The sequence below is a fragment of the Labeo rohita genome, chromosome 17 (assembly GCF_022985175.1).
Source record: "Labeo rohita strain BAU-BD-2019 chromosome 17, IGBB_LRoh.1.0, whole genome shotgun sequence".
Classification (NCBI taxonomy): domain Eukaryota; kingdom Metazoa; phylum Chordata; class Actinopteri; order Cypriniformes; family Cyprinidae; genus Labeo; species Labeo rohita.
In genome coordinates, this window is record NC_066885.1 from 13,055,580 (window position 1) to 13,072,985 (window position 17,406).

At 35.3% G+C, this 17,406-nt stretch overlaps 1 protein-coding gene across 2 annotated transcripts; it reads right to left on the minus strand.

The window, feature by feature from the left end:
• Positions 1-1,844: 1,844 nt before the first annotated feature.
• vsx1 (visual system homeobox 1 homolog, chx10-like) lies at positions 1,845-4,121 on the minus strand. 2 transcript variants are annotated; one of them, XM_051133898.1, is made up of 5 exons: positions 3,708-4,121; positions 3,225-3,303; positions 3,014-3,137; positions 2,754-2,934; positions 1,845-2,541 (listed from the first exon to the last, which is right to left on the minus strand). In XM_051133898.1, exons 1-5 carry the CDS (start codon positions 4,090-4,092, stop codon positions 2,288-2,290), a joined length of 1,023 nt encoding a protein of 340 aa, XP_050989855.1. In that variant the 5' UTR covers positions 4,093-4,121; the 3' UTR covers positions 1,845-2,287. The 2 variants fall into 2 exon arrangements, with proteins under 2 accessions (XP_050989855.1, XP_050989854.1); XM_051133897.1 differs by having other exon boundaries at positions 2,742-2,934.
• Positions 4,122-17,406: the final 13,285 nt, after the last annotated feature.

Sequence of the window (17,406 nt, forward strand, 5' to 3'; positions counted from 1 at the left end):
TCAACTTTGTCAGGGAAGCACTGAACCAAATCAGCTTTGTTCAGTGATTCCACAAGGCTTGCCAAACGACTGCTGTGTGCCAAATGCACATCTGCATGTTTGGAGCTCTCATCGCTACTAAGCTACTTACAAATTAGCAGTGGACATAATATTTTCTCTTCATCATTATCATAAACATCACAGCTTTAGTCTCTGCCAATCCTTCTATCCCTCAAACAAACACACGCACACACAGTACAACAAACATGGCTAATTTTTACAACGGGTGCTTGGCTCAGAAGCATCTGAAAATCTCTTGCGTGAGGTTAAAGTTAAACCTAATTATTATTATTATTATTATTTTGTTTTCTGAAATCCCTTGGAATGCTAAAACGTGGATGTTGTTAGTTATTTATTATGTGGCTCTCTGGAATACTTTACTCTGATTGGTCATTCAGCGGTCTGTCGTTTATAGCAATGCTGTCAGATGTTGCACTTTACAAAATTATTCAAAAAGTAACCGAGGCTACTGTTGGGGGGTGGGGGTGGGGGCAACAACAATCACACCCTGTCATAAAGTCACACTGTGCTTACAGATGTTTATGTAACTCTTCTTGGATTCGTCCTAAAATCAGGTTATTTAATTTTGTTTTTCATTAATGGCCATTTCCAACAACAGGCAGGATTATCTTCCTGTCTAACCCTGTACATAATAGTTTAAAAAGGACCCATCTTCTATAATTGTTATTTTGTTAAGGGCAGTTGGCACGAAAGATTATTGGGATCAGCAGTGATTGATAATATTTTAATAATTTAATTCCTAGGTCCTGAGCTTGTCTCAGGCTGAAGTGTTTTTAATCTCTGTTTTCATGTCCCTCTCCTCTGCTAATCTGTTTTTCTATTATTCTCTGTAAACCCCTAACAAAACAATTACTTTTCCTAATGTCATATTATTGAGATTACCTTTGAAAAACAATAGATACCATCAAATTGTTTATATACCCATTGCCAAATGACAACAAATTTCTTAGAAACCTTATCCACCTTCTTTTTAAGGTAAGAGCAGCGCGGCCAATTGCAATTCCAAATATTTTAACTGTACAAAACCCATATCGTAGGATAAGCTTGATATTGCTAACTGGTATTTGTTATAATTTGTTTAAATGTATTATCGTAATGTAGCGCAAACGCATTTTGAATTATGACAATTATGCTTTGGTATAAGAGCTAAACCTTTGCATTAAACAACTGGATAATGAAGTGATTTTAATGAATAATGCTAAACAAAATATGATAATATAACAAAACACTGTGTTTATCGGTTTCCATTAAACATGGTGACCTAAACAGAGATCTAAATAACAACTGTTTAGAATAGAATTAAAAAATTAACATGATTTTGTAGATCTGCAGGTGATGTTCTTGCATAACATATCTGGAGAGCTGAGGTTGTTTAAATGAAAATATCTGGGCATGGATCATAAAAGCAAGCTGACATGAATTAAAGATGATTGGGTTTTTGAGTAGTCTGACAGTTTCTGGGAAACACACTGCTTAACCTTGTTGTTGTTTGGCTTAAATACCCTTTTTTTCCAGATGGTAGAGGTGTTAACACACTGTCTAACAGATCAGCAGTATCTATACTGGAAGACATCTGTATATCTTTCTCATGTCTTTGACAGCAAAAAGACTGGGACCAATGATGAGAGCCAATTTCTTACACTTCTTCCTTCAATGTGACAAGTCAAGGTAATTTTCTGTGACATCTGGTGTGCCGAAACAATAAAGAAACGGAAGGCAGGAATCAAAAGCATAAAATATGTTTTAATTTTTGTCATGATGTGGACTTGTTTTTGCAGGTATTATATTGCTCTGTTGATGACATTGATCGATGCAAAACATTCATCATCACAGCAGGTAAAGTGCTTTAGATATTTTCTTTAGACTTTCTGTTCTCCAGACACATACCATATTACAATAGGAAACTATTATGACATTCACAATAGTGGTGAACAAGTGGTCACCCTGCAGTGAGATTTTTTTGAAAGAGAAAAAGAAAATGTCTCTCATGAACATAACATAAAACATATTATTTAACACTTTTTACATGAATCATTTTTACACATGACATAATTTAGAATAAAACAGTCTCTAGTATTCAAATATTTGACAGACAACAACAAAAAAATCCATAGGGAAGCTGACAAACAAAACCATTGCCAAAAGGTGAGATAGTGTATAAACCAAAGTCTTTTTGTTTCTTTATACCGTGCATGGTGTTTAAAATTGTCCATATTCACTTGCACATTTAACTCTCAGTCTCAGAATCACTGCTGTCTTCTGTGCGAACTGGAGATCTTTTCAAAGTGCTTTTGCTCTCTTGTTTTGAAGTGCTGGACAAATCTATTGCCATGTCTTCTGAGTCGTCTGCTCCATTGGCTCCACTCGACCATGTTGTGTCGCTGTCTTTCCCTTTGTGTTCCTCCGAATACGAATCCGAGTGTGTTGATTCAGGTGTGCCGGGAGCCTTTTTTGAAATTTCCAGAGACTTTTTATGCATTCCTGAAAGAATGAAATGCAGATGCAATTAAAAAACGTATCCTGATCCTGGGTCTGTTTTAAGCCCGATTTAAGTACATTTAAGTCTATACGTTTAAGTGTAAAATATGGGCAACACCAGACAGACATTCACAAGACACCTCAGCTATGTATTCAAGTGATCAAATACATATTTGAGTCTTTGAGTACTAAAGAAAAACCACCTGCTGGCTCACCTAGAAGCCAGGGAGCGCAGGAGCCCATCATGCCGTTCTTGGCCGAGTTGATGATGGATTCTGGAAGTGGAATGGAGTGACGAACCATGGCACCATACAGCCCATATTCAGCCATGACGCTGCTGCGGCCCCAGCACTTCTCCCTTTTCCTCCACTTGGCACGTCGGTTTTGAAACCATACCTGGGCAAAACCAAACATAAATATTAGCCATCAAAGAACAAGAAAGAAAAAGAGAGGGTGAAAATGAAAAGCAACCTACCTGTATTCTGTCCTCTGGCAGCTCTGTCTTCATAGCCAGCATTTCTCTTGCGTAAACATCTGGATAGTGCGCTTCATGGAAGGCTTTCTCCAGCTCTTCGAGCTGATGCGAGGTGAAAACAGTCCTGAAAATCAAAACGAGATCATTTTGGTTTACTAGATCCTTACAGATTAAACATTTAATGCAACATTTCATTTCATTAGCTACATACCTGTGCCTTCGTTTCTTCCTCTTTTGTGAGTTCCCTGAGTTTTTCCCATCATTGCGATCCCCGGAAAGACAATCATCATCTGTAATGAGAAAAAAAAAAAAAAAAATCTTAGACATATTCAACATAGAATTCAAATGTTGGGTTAGGGGAACACAATGCATGAAATTAATAAATAAAAAAAAAAAAATAAAATAAAATAATAATATAAAAATGTACACAAAGTAACTTTACGTTAACCGGTTTTATTCAAGTAAAAAAAAAAAATATATATATATATATATATATATATATATATATATATATATATATATGAATAATTTTTAAAGCGTATTTTTTAAGAATATTATTATTTCAAACTAGTAAACAAAATCACAAAATTATTCGTTAATTAAAAAGTTTCCATTGCAAATCGTTTCAGCACCAACTTCTGTGAACAGCTCTTCGTCTCATTTATTGATCAAATAAGAAAAAAGTGATTCGTACCGGAATAGGCATCCCGTTGCTGTTCCAAATTCTGCATGAAGTGGCTCTCTGTCCGTGACTGCAAGAGCGGGATGTGGCTCGGTAGAAAACACGGGGCCCCGGGAGGTTGTTGAGCCGCCAAACTGCAGAGAAAACCCAAGCCGAGCGGCAAAGATCCTCCCGGGAAAGCAAATCCTCCGACCGCCGCGCTCTGTCCCTCTCCATTGGCCCCTACGCCAGGACCGGACTGATGCGGCTGAAGTTCCGTCTCCAAACCGAGTAGGTCTGTGATTGCAAACCCTTTGGACCTAAATCCAGATCCATTAAGACGTGCTTTGTCGATTCCGAATGAGGGGTACAGTTTAACCTTAGGTTTCTCGTCTATAGCCTCTTCTCTTCCCGTCATTGTGGCAGTTTAATTCACTTTCTCTCTGAGGAGGTCAGGCTGGTGGGACGGTTACGCGCTCTGGCGGGACAATTTATCCGTCTGTCCAATCCAGCAGATCATCGGACTGTCCAATCAGATTTAACATCAGATATGTCTACCGTGAGGAGGCGTTTCCCTTTTTCAATCACAAAGGATTAATTGCCACCAATTTTCCCTTTAATCCGATAAGGATTTTCCTCCCCTCTCTGAATTGGTCCTAAGTAGTTTTTTCCCTTTAGATGGAAGATTTCACTCATTCGGGACGATTTGTGGGTTATTCAAAATATTTAAAACGTGACATTTCATTTGGAGTCAAAATAGAATTAATTAGAAGCGAGAAACCAGAACTAGATCAATATTCAAAATTGTAGTGATTATCTAGCCTTTCGGGATATTGCTTTATTATTCGATATCTAATTTTTAATAATGCCTAAATTAGTCTACTACTTAGGCCTAATAATAATTATTAAATTACTACTGAGACAGAAAACATATTCTCTGTACTTCAAGAAAGAAATGAGGAAAAACGCAATTTCTCTTGTAAATTCTGTACATTATTCGTTTAAATAATTAAAAACCTAAATCTTACTGCCAAGCTTGCACTGGACTATACATATAGTTTGATTGTAAATAAAATTGTATTCTCAAATTGCCGCTTTGCTGTTTAAAAAAATATTTCGCTGCCTTAAAATGCACTCTGTATATTAAAACGAGCCAGTTATTTTCATAATGAATACTGTCCTTTAGTATAGTGTTCTTGGCAAAACAAAAACAACAATGGCAACATTAAAGACATTAAAATCCATAACATATTTTTTTCTGAACTAGTGAATTTATATGTATATAAAACTTGCAATTATTATAATTACAATATAAATCTATATAATATAAAAACATGTGATGTATCTGCATTACGACGCAATTAGCCTGTAGTATATTTAAACGTAAATGTTGTTTTAATACCGAGAAATCTAAATCAATAACAACGTATTACATCTTGCATTTAATTATACTAACAGCTTATCAACTTTTGACAATAAACTGCTACTAATGTACATTTATTTTATTGTTATTAATTCGCAACATGCAATATAATTGACAAGCCTATTCCCACCTTCCACTAAATTGTTTGTCTGGACAAATAGGCCTCTTGGAATAAAAAACATAAATGTCTTTGTGTGATCCATTTCGTCCCCTGAATTATTACGTCAGCAATGAGGGAAAACTTTGAGCGTAATACGATTTTGCGAAATGATGTACAGTAGCAGAGGCCATCCCAGGTGTTTCAATAACGGGAGGAAAAAACAGGAAACATCTCAGGCAGTATGTTTCAAAAAGAAGCAATTAGAGAAATCGTCTTACATGGGATAATTAAATGAAGTCCATTAAATTCGTTTACAACATTAATCTGTCATATAAAGAGCTCGACTCTGTAAAATCTGCTTTTAGGGCCCGTTTCCACCAGGATGTCCTCCAGCTTTTTAACTGGCAGTTAAGAGAGATGCTCTACATAATCCTCATAACTGTAGCCTAATGTAAAATAACGTTAAATAAAACTAAATGTAATCATACGGGGGAAAAGGAGGAAAGAGATCATTAGTGATCACGATTAATAATAATCTTTGGCTATTAGGCCTACGTTTGTTATTTTCTTCTTCTTTTTCCTCTTTAATAATAATAATAATAATAATAATAATAATAATTATTATTATTATTATTATTATTGCAGCAGCAGCAACAATATTTGGTTGGTATTGTTTTGTAATTACGAACATAATGCACAAACTATTTATCAAATAAAATTTCAACGTTCTTATAATGGAATTTATTTATTGATATATTTATTTATTTAATTTAAAGCCATTATTTCACATTACATTATGAAATGTACAAAAAATTTTGTTATTGTGAACACTGCTTTATTTCCTGAAAGTTTTCTCCTTTTACACGCAAGCTTATTTCTATCTATCTATCTATCTATCTATCTATCTATCTATCTATCTATGATCTTGTTAATTATACTTTTTGATTCCTTAATGCTCCATATATCTACTGGCAAACACGTTGCAATTTTGTAAGAACTTGGAGCGAATTACGAACACAATGCACGAATGTATAGGTCTTTAACTAATTTAACTTAACTGACTTTCTCAAGTCAGTTAACAAAATTCTAAAATGTTCTTATGAAGGAATTTATTTATTTATTAAATTTATTTTATTTGCAGCCATTATTACACATTATATTATGAAATGTACAAAAATTGCGTTTGTCATACGCAATTTTTTGAAAAATTGCGTTTGTCTATCCTGTTAATTAGGCTATACATTTTGATTCCTTACTTCATATATCTAGTGGCAAACAGGTTGCATTTTAACACACAACAAACAGCCTCGTAAACTGCAAAAAAACAATTTCTGTTAAATAATTCCGAAACGCATCTTGCAGAGTAAACAAAAACTTGACCGTTGATTTCTGGTCCTGCTTTTGTTTTTAGGCAGCCCGGAACAAACACAATTCAACGGAAACAGACAAATAAAACAAATCCTTCTATAGAAATCGTGGCGCTAAGTAACTGAAGCGAACAACACACTTAAACTGCGCTTGCGGTAAAGCGAGGAAATAAATTATGTTATTTTAAGGGCCAGATTACAAGGCTGGGTTTCATGGTGTCATCAGATAGGATAATCCTGGATTAAACTAATCAGTAAATGTTTCTCCGCTCATTATTTTCCAGAGAAGATTTCCAGCCGATTCTCCACCGCCAAGATTATTAATCTCTTAAAGAGCGTAACATCAAAAAATCGCTCTTTGCTCTAATTTTCTCTGGCCGTGGCGCCCGGCACATGGAGCTTGTTTGACTAATAGACATGCCACGTGCCCTAATTCTGAGCAGGATCCCGCCACTGGGAATAGCAGCAGCGCGCAACCACCACCCACCCACCTAAAAGAAACTAGCTGCCAGCAGAATGGCTATTAAGCAATAGGATTTCATACAGATTTTACATTTAATATGATGGGGGGGAAAATTAGATTTTATAAGTTAAACGAGGTAAAAAGGATTTTTTTTTCCCTCCAAGGACAAATGTTTTAAATGCAGTGCAAAAAAATGCTTTTTTCCCAAGGGCGTTGGGCAGTGGTTATTTGCACTAAGTGTAAATAACGATATAGGCTATTTACACTAAGTGCAAAAAGCAATTAGATGCTATTTACACTAAGTGAAAATAGCATGTTTTCTTAGTGATAGATGCTATTTACACAAATAGCAACAGATTTTATTTACACTATGTTAAAATAGCAGGATTTTCTGCTATTATACTACTTATCCAAATAGTGGCAATTATCTGCACCTCAGTATAGTACATTATAAATCAGTATGCAATAATAACATGTTGGATGGAAATGATCATTTAAACTCTAATTATTAAATGGATGCCATCTTATTGGGACAGTAAAGCCCTTCCTACCCCTACCCCAACCTTAACCAATACCTTCTTTTCAAGTTTTCGATTATTTCCTTCATTTTTACTGAAAATAAATAACTTTCTGATGTGATATAAGATTTGAAAAGGGAGAAAAAAAGTTGGGCTAAAAGCGGATTCGAACTCGGGTCGATCGCGTCAAAAAAGACTACCTCATTCGCCTTGTCATTTATGCCACTGGGGTGTGCCCAATCAAACCGTGGTGGGTGGAGTTAGTGCGAATAGCCTCTGCCAACAAGGCAGGCTATTTGCATGTAATACACACTCTGTTTAAAATTTCACATTTAATTTAATGCGTTATTTGCAGTTTCTTAATCATTTGTACAGTTAACTAGCAATTTCTGAGTACATTTTTTCAATGTCAAATAAGGACCACAGGACCTTAAATATTTCCTTGAATGGCTTTAGAGAAACAAGATTTCTCAAAAACCTAATAATGTCAAGGATGCTTTTTGTCACTTTACAACATTGGGCAGATGTTCAAATCTAAATCCAAATCCCCGATTCTTGGGTAGCTGTGTGCGTTCAAAGGGTTGGAAGTCTTATGCGTTTGTTGTGCAAACATCTGGGCCCTTAGATCTCCAGATGTTTCACCCAATCTATTAAGATCCCAGCTGATTTGTAATCATCAAGAACATGACACACCGCTACTTAAACTCGAAACAACAACTGCCCACTCATTGCTTTTTAACAACACTGGATGATCCCTCCGGACAACTTGTTTATTGTTCCACAAATGCGCCGCTAGGATCACTTAGTAGTCTAAGAAATTCAGTCAGAAGATAGCTGCACCGTCAAGGTCAAGCTTCATCCCAAAACAGCAAACAAGCTGTAACCCAGCATCCTATTTGTCCCAAACCAGGACAAAATAAAGCGTATATTAATTGTAAGCAAAATGAAATGCCCCCATCCCAACCCTATATAATCTTTTATGTAATAATAATAATAATGAAAAACCGATGCAGATGTCCATTCGGCTGCTTTCAAACATGCAAAGGGAGACCAGCCAGATAATCATTTTGCTGTATTAGAGGAGAACAGGCTTAACAGCATTCGTGCACAAAATTTCGAACTTACTAAGGGCAACGATTTGCGTTTTGACGGGGTAATATTTTGTAAGCTGCTGAGCATTTTTCTGGAACGTATGCCACATTAATGCTGTGAATTGTAATCACACCAGAGTAGTATTCATCCTCGAGTGGTAAATAAATTACGCTGAGATTAGGTTTTTGCATTCTTAGCTCTGCTGGCAGCTTATCTGTTGATGCACAAATCTATGAGGTTTAGTAATTCATTTTCTCTGTTTTCAAAATTGGTTTGCCTTTTGTTGCTTCACTATCCTTAAATTCACTCTAATAATGGCTCGTCTGCACCCAATGTCTATTTTCATTGGATCTTTCCAGTAAGTCCAGTTTTCTGGGTGAAAAAATCCAGTGTTACACTCTTAAAAATAAAGGTTCTTTATTGGCTTTGATGGTTCCATAAAGAACCTTGAACATTCATGGAACCTTTCAAATGCAGAAAAGGTTCTTTAGAGTTGAAAAAGTTTCTTTAGATTCTTAAAATGTTCTTCAAAATGGTTCTTTTAAGAACTGTTCACTGAGAGGTTCTTTAGGGAAGCCAAAAATGGTTCTTCTACGGCATCACTGCAAAAACACCCTTCTGAAACCTTTATTTTCAAGAGTGAACACAAAGGTGCTTCACAGTGCTGCCATAGAAGAACCATTTTTGGTTCCACAAAGAACCATTCAGTCAAAGGTTCTTTAAAGAACAATCTCTTTCTTACCTTTTTATAATCTGAAGAACTTTGATTTGCCACAAAGTACCTTTTGTGAAACAGAGAGGTTCTTCAGATATTAAAGGTACTTTATGGGACCATTTAGACAAAATAGGTTCTTCTATGGCATCATGAAGCACCTTTATTTTTAAGAGTGTATGAGCCACCTAATCCTGCAAGGTTCAAACATGCTGTAAAGAAATTGATTATACTCTTTTAAAAAAGAATCAATTTTGTTTCATATAGAATTAATAATGGTAAACAGTGCAGTAAACAGTAAACAGTAACATTTGAATCAGTGCTTGACAGATAGGGTACTGAAAGCCTTATGACTTGTTAATCAGTATTTAATGTGTTTCTTGCAGCTGACAAACATCTTTAGAATCTGTTACCAACCACTGAGAGCAATAAAGTTAAATAACTAATGCAGACCACTCACACGCTCAAATAGATGCATTGTGCGACGACGTGTGCTGCAGAGAGTGTGTGAGGCGTTAGGACGCGGTTTTCTCCCTCTCTGGGGAATAAGTACAAAAGCACGGAAGAGCCCACCTGGGACTAAGGGAGCCGGGTTAATTAAAAACCTTCTGCACACGAACACTCATATTCACACACAAACACAGAGGGGATATCAGAGGTCATCTGATCAGTTACACTCAAAGAGAAATTGGCCAGTCAGTTAAAGCTATGAATCACTTATGTTATGTGAATTTGCCCCTTGGGAAGACACTCCAAATTAAGCTAAACTGCTGCTTTAAAATGGATTTTTGTCCAGCTATGCTGGGTAACACTACAATGTGGGTTAGTAAAGTCCAATGTGACTAATTTCAGAAAATGTTGCGGATTTATTTTATTAATAGTTTGGTCACACTTCAGTTTGGGGACCAATTCTTACAATAAGTACAACTATTGTCTCAATAAACTCCTAACTTGCTGCTTATTAGTTGTTAAGTTTATACATAGAGTTGCATTAAGGTGATATAAACAGGTAATATGCATGCTAACAAGCAGCTAGGTATTATAGTTACCAATAGGGTCAAATACTTTTGAGTGTCTTTTTAGTTTGTCTTCAACATAAAAAAACACCAGTCAAAAGCTTTTAAACAGTAAGATTTTTAATGTTTTTCACCAAGCCTGCATTTATCCAAATCCAAAATACAGATCCAAAAACAGCAAAATTTTGAAATATTTTTACAATTTAAAATAACTGTTTTCTATTTGAATATATTTTAAATATGTAATTTATTCCTGTGATTTCAAAGCTACATTTTTAGCATCATCACTCCAGTCACATGATCCTTCAGAAATCATTCTAATATTCTGATTTGCTGCTCAAAAAAACATTTTTTATTATTATGTTGAAAACAGCTGTGTAAATTTTTTTCAGGTTTCTCTGATGAATAGAAAGTTCAGAAGAACAGCATTTATATAAAATAGAAATCTTTTGTAACATTATAAATGTTTTTATCATCACTTTTGATCAATTTAAAAATACTTTTTAAATACTACTACTACTAACCATAAATGTTTCTTGAACAGCAAATCAGCATATTAGGATGATGTTTGAAGGATCGTGTGACACTGAAGACTGGAGTAATGATGCTGAATATTTAGCTTTCATCACAGGGAAAAATTACATTTAAAAATATTTTCAAATAGAAAGCAGTTAAAAATATTTCACAATATCAAATAAATGCAGGCTTGGTGAACAGAAAAGAATTCTTTAAAAAATATTCAAAATCTTACTGTTCAAAAACTTTTGACTGGTAGTGTATACAGCTTTGGAACAACATAAGGTAAACTACACAAAAGGGGATAACTCACCCCCCAAAAAAATCTGTCATCATTTACTCATCTTCATGTTGTTCCAAACCCATATGACTTTCTTTCTTCTGTTGAGCAAAAAATTATTTTGAAAAATGCTGATAGCCAAATTTTTGGTTTCCATTGGCATCAATGGGAACTGAAACTGTATGGTTACCAACAATCTTCAAAATATCTTCTTTTATGTTCCACAACAGAAAAAAAGTCATATGTGTTTGGAACGTCATGAGAGTCAGTAAAAGATGACAGAATTTTTATTTTTGTGTGGACAGTCCTTTTAAGTGTATCATTAAACATACAAGAAATGCATTAATATATCCTTCAACAGAATCAACAAAAGCTTTAATTGTTTAAAGACAAGGCAATTTGGCAGATGGGAAAGGAACTGTTTCATACTTTGAATCTTGTGTGTTTGCGTGGCACATTGTAAATGATAGCAGTAATTGCTATAATTCTGTATCCAGACAGTGATTATGTCCTGGGTCATCTTCAACAATGCCCTATAAACACCAGACCCGAGTTTGTTTTTAATTGTTTAGCTGGTCCATTGTTTATGCTAGATAAGGGGGCAACAATAGTCTGGCCACGCGTCACCCCCTCCATCACACCCCACTCACCGCCTCTGGCCCACTAATTATTCAAAAATGCACATTTATGCAAATAGCCCTCCTTGTAGATTAACCTAATTCAGTGATGTAAACAATGGGTCGTGGTGGGATTAAAGTTTTGTAAATTAGTCAAGACCACTAATGATCTCTGATGTCTGTAAGTCTGGGGTTTTTTTGGTCTTCTTAGAGCTTTATAGTCTTGTGGTAATCTCACGTCTGAAGTGAGGCCACGCCACGCAGCGCACAAGACACGTTGCAAATCTGTCAAAAGCGTAAACAATGTAAGTGTACTCGCCGTTATGAATAACAGTTTAGGATTAAAGATTACAAGGGGATGCACATGGTCAGAGGCATTTTATAAATATCGTTAAATGTCTATTAGCCTTCCTTTGTAATTATGTATGCGTTTATATGCAAATAAGCCACGTGCCATCCGTACAAAGCTAGTTTTAAAAGTTAAATAGACCGTTTGAAATAGTTTAGTCATTATTTACTCACCCTCATGTCATCCTCATGACTTTCTTTCTTCTGTTGAACACAAAAAAAGATATTTTAAAGAAGGCTTAGGATCCATGAAATACTGGACCCTTTCGCTGTATAGACAAAAAAAGTTTTTATATTTACAAAAATATTTTAAATATCTACCTTTTAAATATATACTATTATCAATATATAACAAACATATACTTTTTATATTTATTTTTTATATTGCAACATAAGAAAACATGATAAGTCAGACTCACAGGTTAATCAAGGAATAGTTCTGACTGAGTCTTAATCTTCTGGTCCATTGCTTAATTGTCCCGTCTTCAACACTTTCGCTAAAGCTGCACAGCTTGGGTCAATCTTGAGTCACACATGATTAGCAAGGCTTTGTGACCCAGACATAAATCAATAATGGAAAGTTTCTGTATGCGAATATTAATATTCACCAAATAAGGGCTGAAATAGTGGTTTTGATAGCATGTCTGTATTTTACTGCCTGTATTGGGGATGCTTAACTTGTTAAGCTACAAGCTAATCATAATTGTGACCTTGGATCAGAAAACCAGTTGTAAGTAGCACGGGTATATTTGTAGCAATAGCCAACAATACATTGTATGGGTCAAAATTAACGATTTTTCATAGGATATTAAGTAAAGATCATGTTCCATGAAGATATTTTGTAATTTTTGATTAATAATATGCATTGCTAAGAACTTAATTTGGACAACTTTAAAGGCGATTTTTAAATTTTTTTTGCACCCTCAGATTCCAGATTTTCAAATAGTTGTATCTCGGCCAAATATTGTCCTATCCTAACTTTGTCAAGTCAAGTCACCTATATTTATATACCGCTTTTAACAATACAGAATTGTGACAAAGCGACTGTACAGTATTAAATAGGAAATAGTGCATCAATAATGCAAAATGGCAACAGTAAACACTCAATTTTCAGGTATAGACAGTTCATCATTGAATTCAATGATGTCATCATCCAGCTCAGTTCAGTTCAAATAGTATACGATATCATTTGAAAAATAAGTGTCCCCAACTAAGCAAGCCAGAGGCGACAGTGGCAAGGAACCAAAACTCCATCAGTGACAGAATGGAGAAAAAAACCTTGGGGGAACCCAGGCTCAGTCAGGGGGCCAGTTCTCCTCTGACCAGACGCAGAGGACTCATCTGATTCTCGTGGTCCTGTGCCGATGGCCGTCTGTCTCTGGGGATCTGTCTCTGGGGCTCATCTAGTCGATGTGGTCTCTGCTGACTTTCAGGGCTGTAGAGGTCGTCTCTAGGTGCTGATACACCGTCTGGGCTGGGTACAGACTGGATCCGGGGGACTGCAGTGACCATCTGATCTGGATACGGACTGGATCTGGTCATTAGGGTGACCTCGGAATATAAAAAGAAACAGACTAATATTAGCGTAGATGCCATTCTTCTTACGATGCAATGAGTACATCGGGTGTTATTAGCTTATTTATTCAGCCTTCACATGATGTATAAATTTCAATTTCAAAACATGGTCCAGGGTCACAACTGAAAAGTGTTTAATTACAATTAACCGTTTTGAAAAGTTATTAGCTGCAAGCTATACAAAAAGGACATAACACTGAGGGTATACTACCGTTCAAACATCTGGGGTCAGAAAGATTTTTGAAAGCTCTTATGCTCAGCAAGCATGCATTTATTCAATAAAAATACAATAAAAACAGTACTATTGTGAAATATTATTAAAGTTTATTACATTTTCTATTTTGATGTATTTAAAATGTAATTTTTCATTACTCCAGTCTTCAGTGTCACATGATTCTTCAGAAAACTGATTTGGTGCTCAAGAAACAATTCTGATTATCAGTGTCAATATTTTTTAAGGAAACTGTGTTTTTTTCTGATGAATACAAAGTCCAAAAGAACAGCATTTATTTGAAATAGAAATCAACTGTAACATTATAACATATATGTATATACATATATGTTTTTATTGTCACTTTTGATCAATTGAATGCATCCTTGCTTAATAAAAGCATTAATTTCCTTAAAAATTAATCCAAATTTTGTATAATAGTGTACACATATATCTATTGGATGACTGACTGAAAAGCTACACTGTAAAAAACAAAAATACACAATTTGTTGAGTCAACTTAAAATAATTTTTAAATTCAGTCAACTCAAATAAGTTTAGTCTACTTGAAATGTTAAGTTGTACTAAGCGAAAACTTAGATATTTGAGTTGACTAAACAAACATCTTGGTTTGTTAAACTTGTTAAGCTGGGCTTATTACCTAGCTACCTTAAAATTTTAAGTTCAATGAACTCAAATAGTTGTCACTTAGTACAACCTAACATTTCAAGTTGACTAAACTTTTTTGAGTTGACTGAACTTAACATTTTAAGGCAGCCGGGTAACAAATTATTTTAAGTTGACTCAACAAATTGTTTTTTTTACAGTGTACACATGCAATAAAACTCAGCTATTTGTAAAAAGTAGCTATTACTGTTATTGGAAAGTTAAAAATAAAAGTAGTTACATTACTGCCATTAGCTAGTTACACTCTAACACTGGTTACTAGTTTACTGCCATCAGGTAGTTACACTCTAACACTGGTTACTAGTTACTAGACACTTGATTTCACAATTTCAGACTAAACAAAAATTGTTGGGGGAGAAAAAGCAAGACGGTCAGACAGAAGAAGGGAAAAGATAAAGGTTAACAGTAGGAATTAGGGTGCCCCTAACCACCAGTCGGGCGCTGGGTTTGTGTAATGAGTAAGCCAGTCCACTAATGACCTTTGTGTGTCTTGTTCAGTTAGTTTAGTTAACAAAGACACTATTCACACGCCATCACAGGCCTGTCTGACTCACTTAACCAATTAGACAGTGATCACTTTTTTTTTCTTTCTCCCACTCCTTCCCTTTCTCCCTCCCTCCTGTCTCGCTCTCTCTTTCTTTCTTTCTCTTTTCTTCTTTCCACTTCCTTAAAGTGTGCTAATTAGAAGGAATCAGGTCAATTTATAGATGGGGCCATGATCAGTGACACATTGTACTGTCCAGACAACCAACCGTCACTCTGCCGCACCATGGAGAAAAAGAGCCAATGCACTCTTTACCTATATGAGACAATAAAAAGCTATCTTGTCTCATCAATAGTATTACTTTTATTTTATTTATTTATTTTTTACAGTGTTCTGGAATGCTTGACTCTGACTGCTCAGTTGTGGAATGCTGCAGTTCGTACAATGACCACCAAACTATATAGTAAATCAATGACCCAAGCAAATAGTTTCAGTGCTCTCCCTTGTGTCACATAAGAGAATGATATTTTTATTTTCACTGACCGCTCATTATTCCTTACTTATCCCAACATCTGTATCTAAGTGATTACCTATCTTTCATTCATTCGCTGTTTTTTCAAAAGTTTGGGGTCAGATTTTTAAGGGTTCAAGTGCGTAGTGCTGAAACTCTATTGCAACTGTTAGAATGGTCACAGATCAGCGATCTCCATGTAAAACTAACCGTGCACACCGAAAATAATATTAATAAATTAAATCTTTTATTGAGCAAGGACAGATTATATTGTTCAAATGTGTCAGTAAAGGCATTTGTAATGTTATAGATTTCTATTCCAAGTAAATGCTCATCTTTTGAACTTTCTATTCATGCCACAGAAATATTAAGCAGAATTGTTTCAAAATTGGTAATATTAATAAATGTTTCTTAAGCACCAAATCAGCATATGAGAATGATTTCTGAAGGATCATGTTACACTGAAGACTGGAGTAATGATGCTGAAAATTCAGCTTTGCATCACAGGAATGAATTCCTATTCATAGAAAATAAATATTTTACATGAACATGAAATACTTTTTCACAATATTTTTTTTACTGCATTTATTTGATCAAATACATTTTATTGCATTTCTTTGTTCAAAAACGTATAAAACCCCAAACTCAAACATTTGAACAGTGTATTTATGCAAAGTTATACACATTTGTTTCTGTTTCTTGTCTTCTTGTTTCTGTTCCCTGGAAATCAAACCCATGACCTTAGTGGTGCCAGCTGCATTTTTCAAATGAAATAATCCTGTTCACTTCTCATGGGTCACGGTAACCTCATATTTTACTGGAAGCAGACTTTCTGTATGGTTTTAAATTTTGCAATACAAGATCAGATGAACTAAAGATGTAGGAACAGATGTAGATTGAAATAACACGTGTACACTTTCGCCATATTAGAAATTTGGATATGCTGAACTCAATTCGACCCAACGCACCCCCTGTCCTCAATGGAAGGAGAGGAGGGGTTTAGCTTTAACTGGCAGAGGACTTTTCTGAAAGTGATAGGGAGAAATCGTAAGAGTATTATAAAAGAACAATGAAAACAAAATCTCCCTTTGATTTGAATAATAGTTGCGATATTAAATCAGACGAAGGGATTATTAAAAGAGTGGAGCGACTATTGTCCTTTTTTATGTCCATCTTAAAAATAATCACATATGTTATGAGGCATATGGTTCATATCTGGGTGGAGGGGAAAGGAAAGAGCAATCTTGCACATGGATTACCAACTTATATCTGCAAGTATCTTTTCTCACAACGATGATGACGTGAATATAGTTCAACATGCACCAGGTTAATGGCAGAAAGCAATCTGTCTTTAACTGTCAGGTTAAAATGTAAGTTTTAAATTCTTATGTGGAGGGGTTAAGAAATATATTTCCACATTTATATTTGCATAAATGGAGAATGTATTTTCTAAATAATAACATAAAATCACCTCTGAGGTTTGCAAAATACAGGAAATCTTAAGGAATTAAAAAAAAAAGAATATTAACTTCATTAATTAGGGAAATATGGCGCTTGATAAAGTGCCCTAAGCCCTGTGGCGTTTGGTGCTGAGTGGCAGATGTCATGTGCTAACATTTAATAACTAACCTTGAGGAGCGCGACAGCCTTGTAAGTTCCTAGCCCTTGTCGGAACGTCTCCCAATCTGGCTCCAATCTGTCACAGGGACGCAAAGGTGGAGCTCCATGAGTGCACAGGCTTCCCTTTCCCCAAGGCCATCCCATCCGCCTCATCCTTATACTGTAAACCCTAAAGACTATATAAAAAAGTATA

Coding starts and splice junctions, on each gene's coding strand:
- vsx1 (XM_051133897.1), bottom strand. CDS start 4,092: ATGACGGGAAGAGAAGAGGCTATAGACGAGAAACCTAAGGTTAAACTG. Junction 3,304..3,707: donor GCAACGGGATGCCTATTCCG/GTACGAATCACT, acceptor TTCTCATTACAG/ATGATGATTGTCTTTCCGGG. Junction 2,935..3,013: donor TGCCAGAGGACAGAATACAG/GTAGGTTGCTTT, acceptor GGTTTTGCCCAG/GTATGGTTTCAAAACCGACG.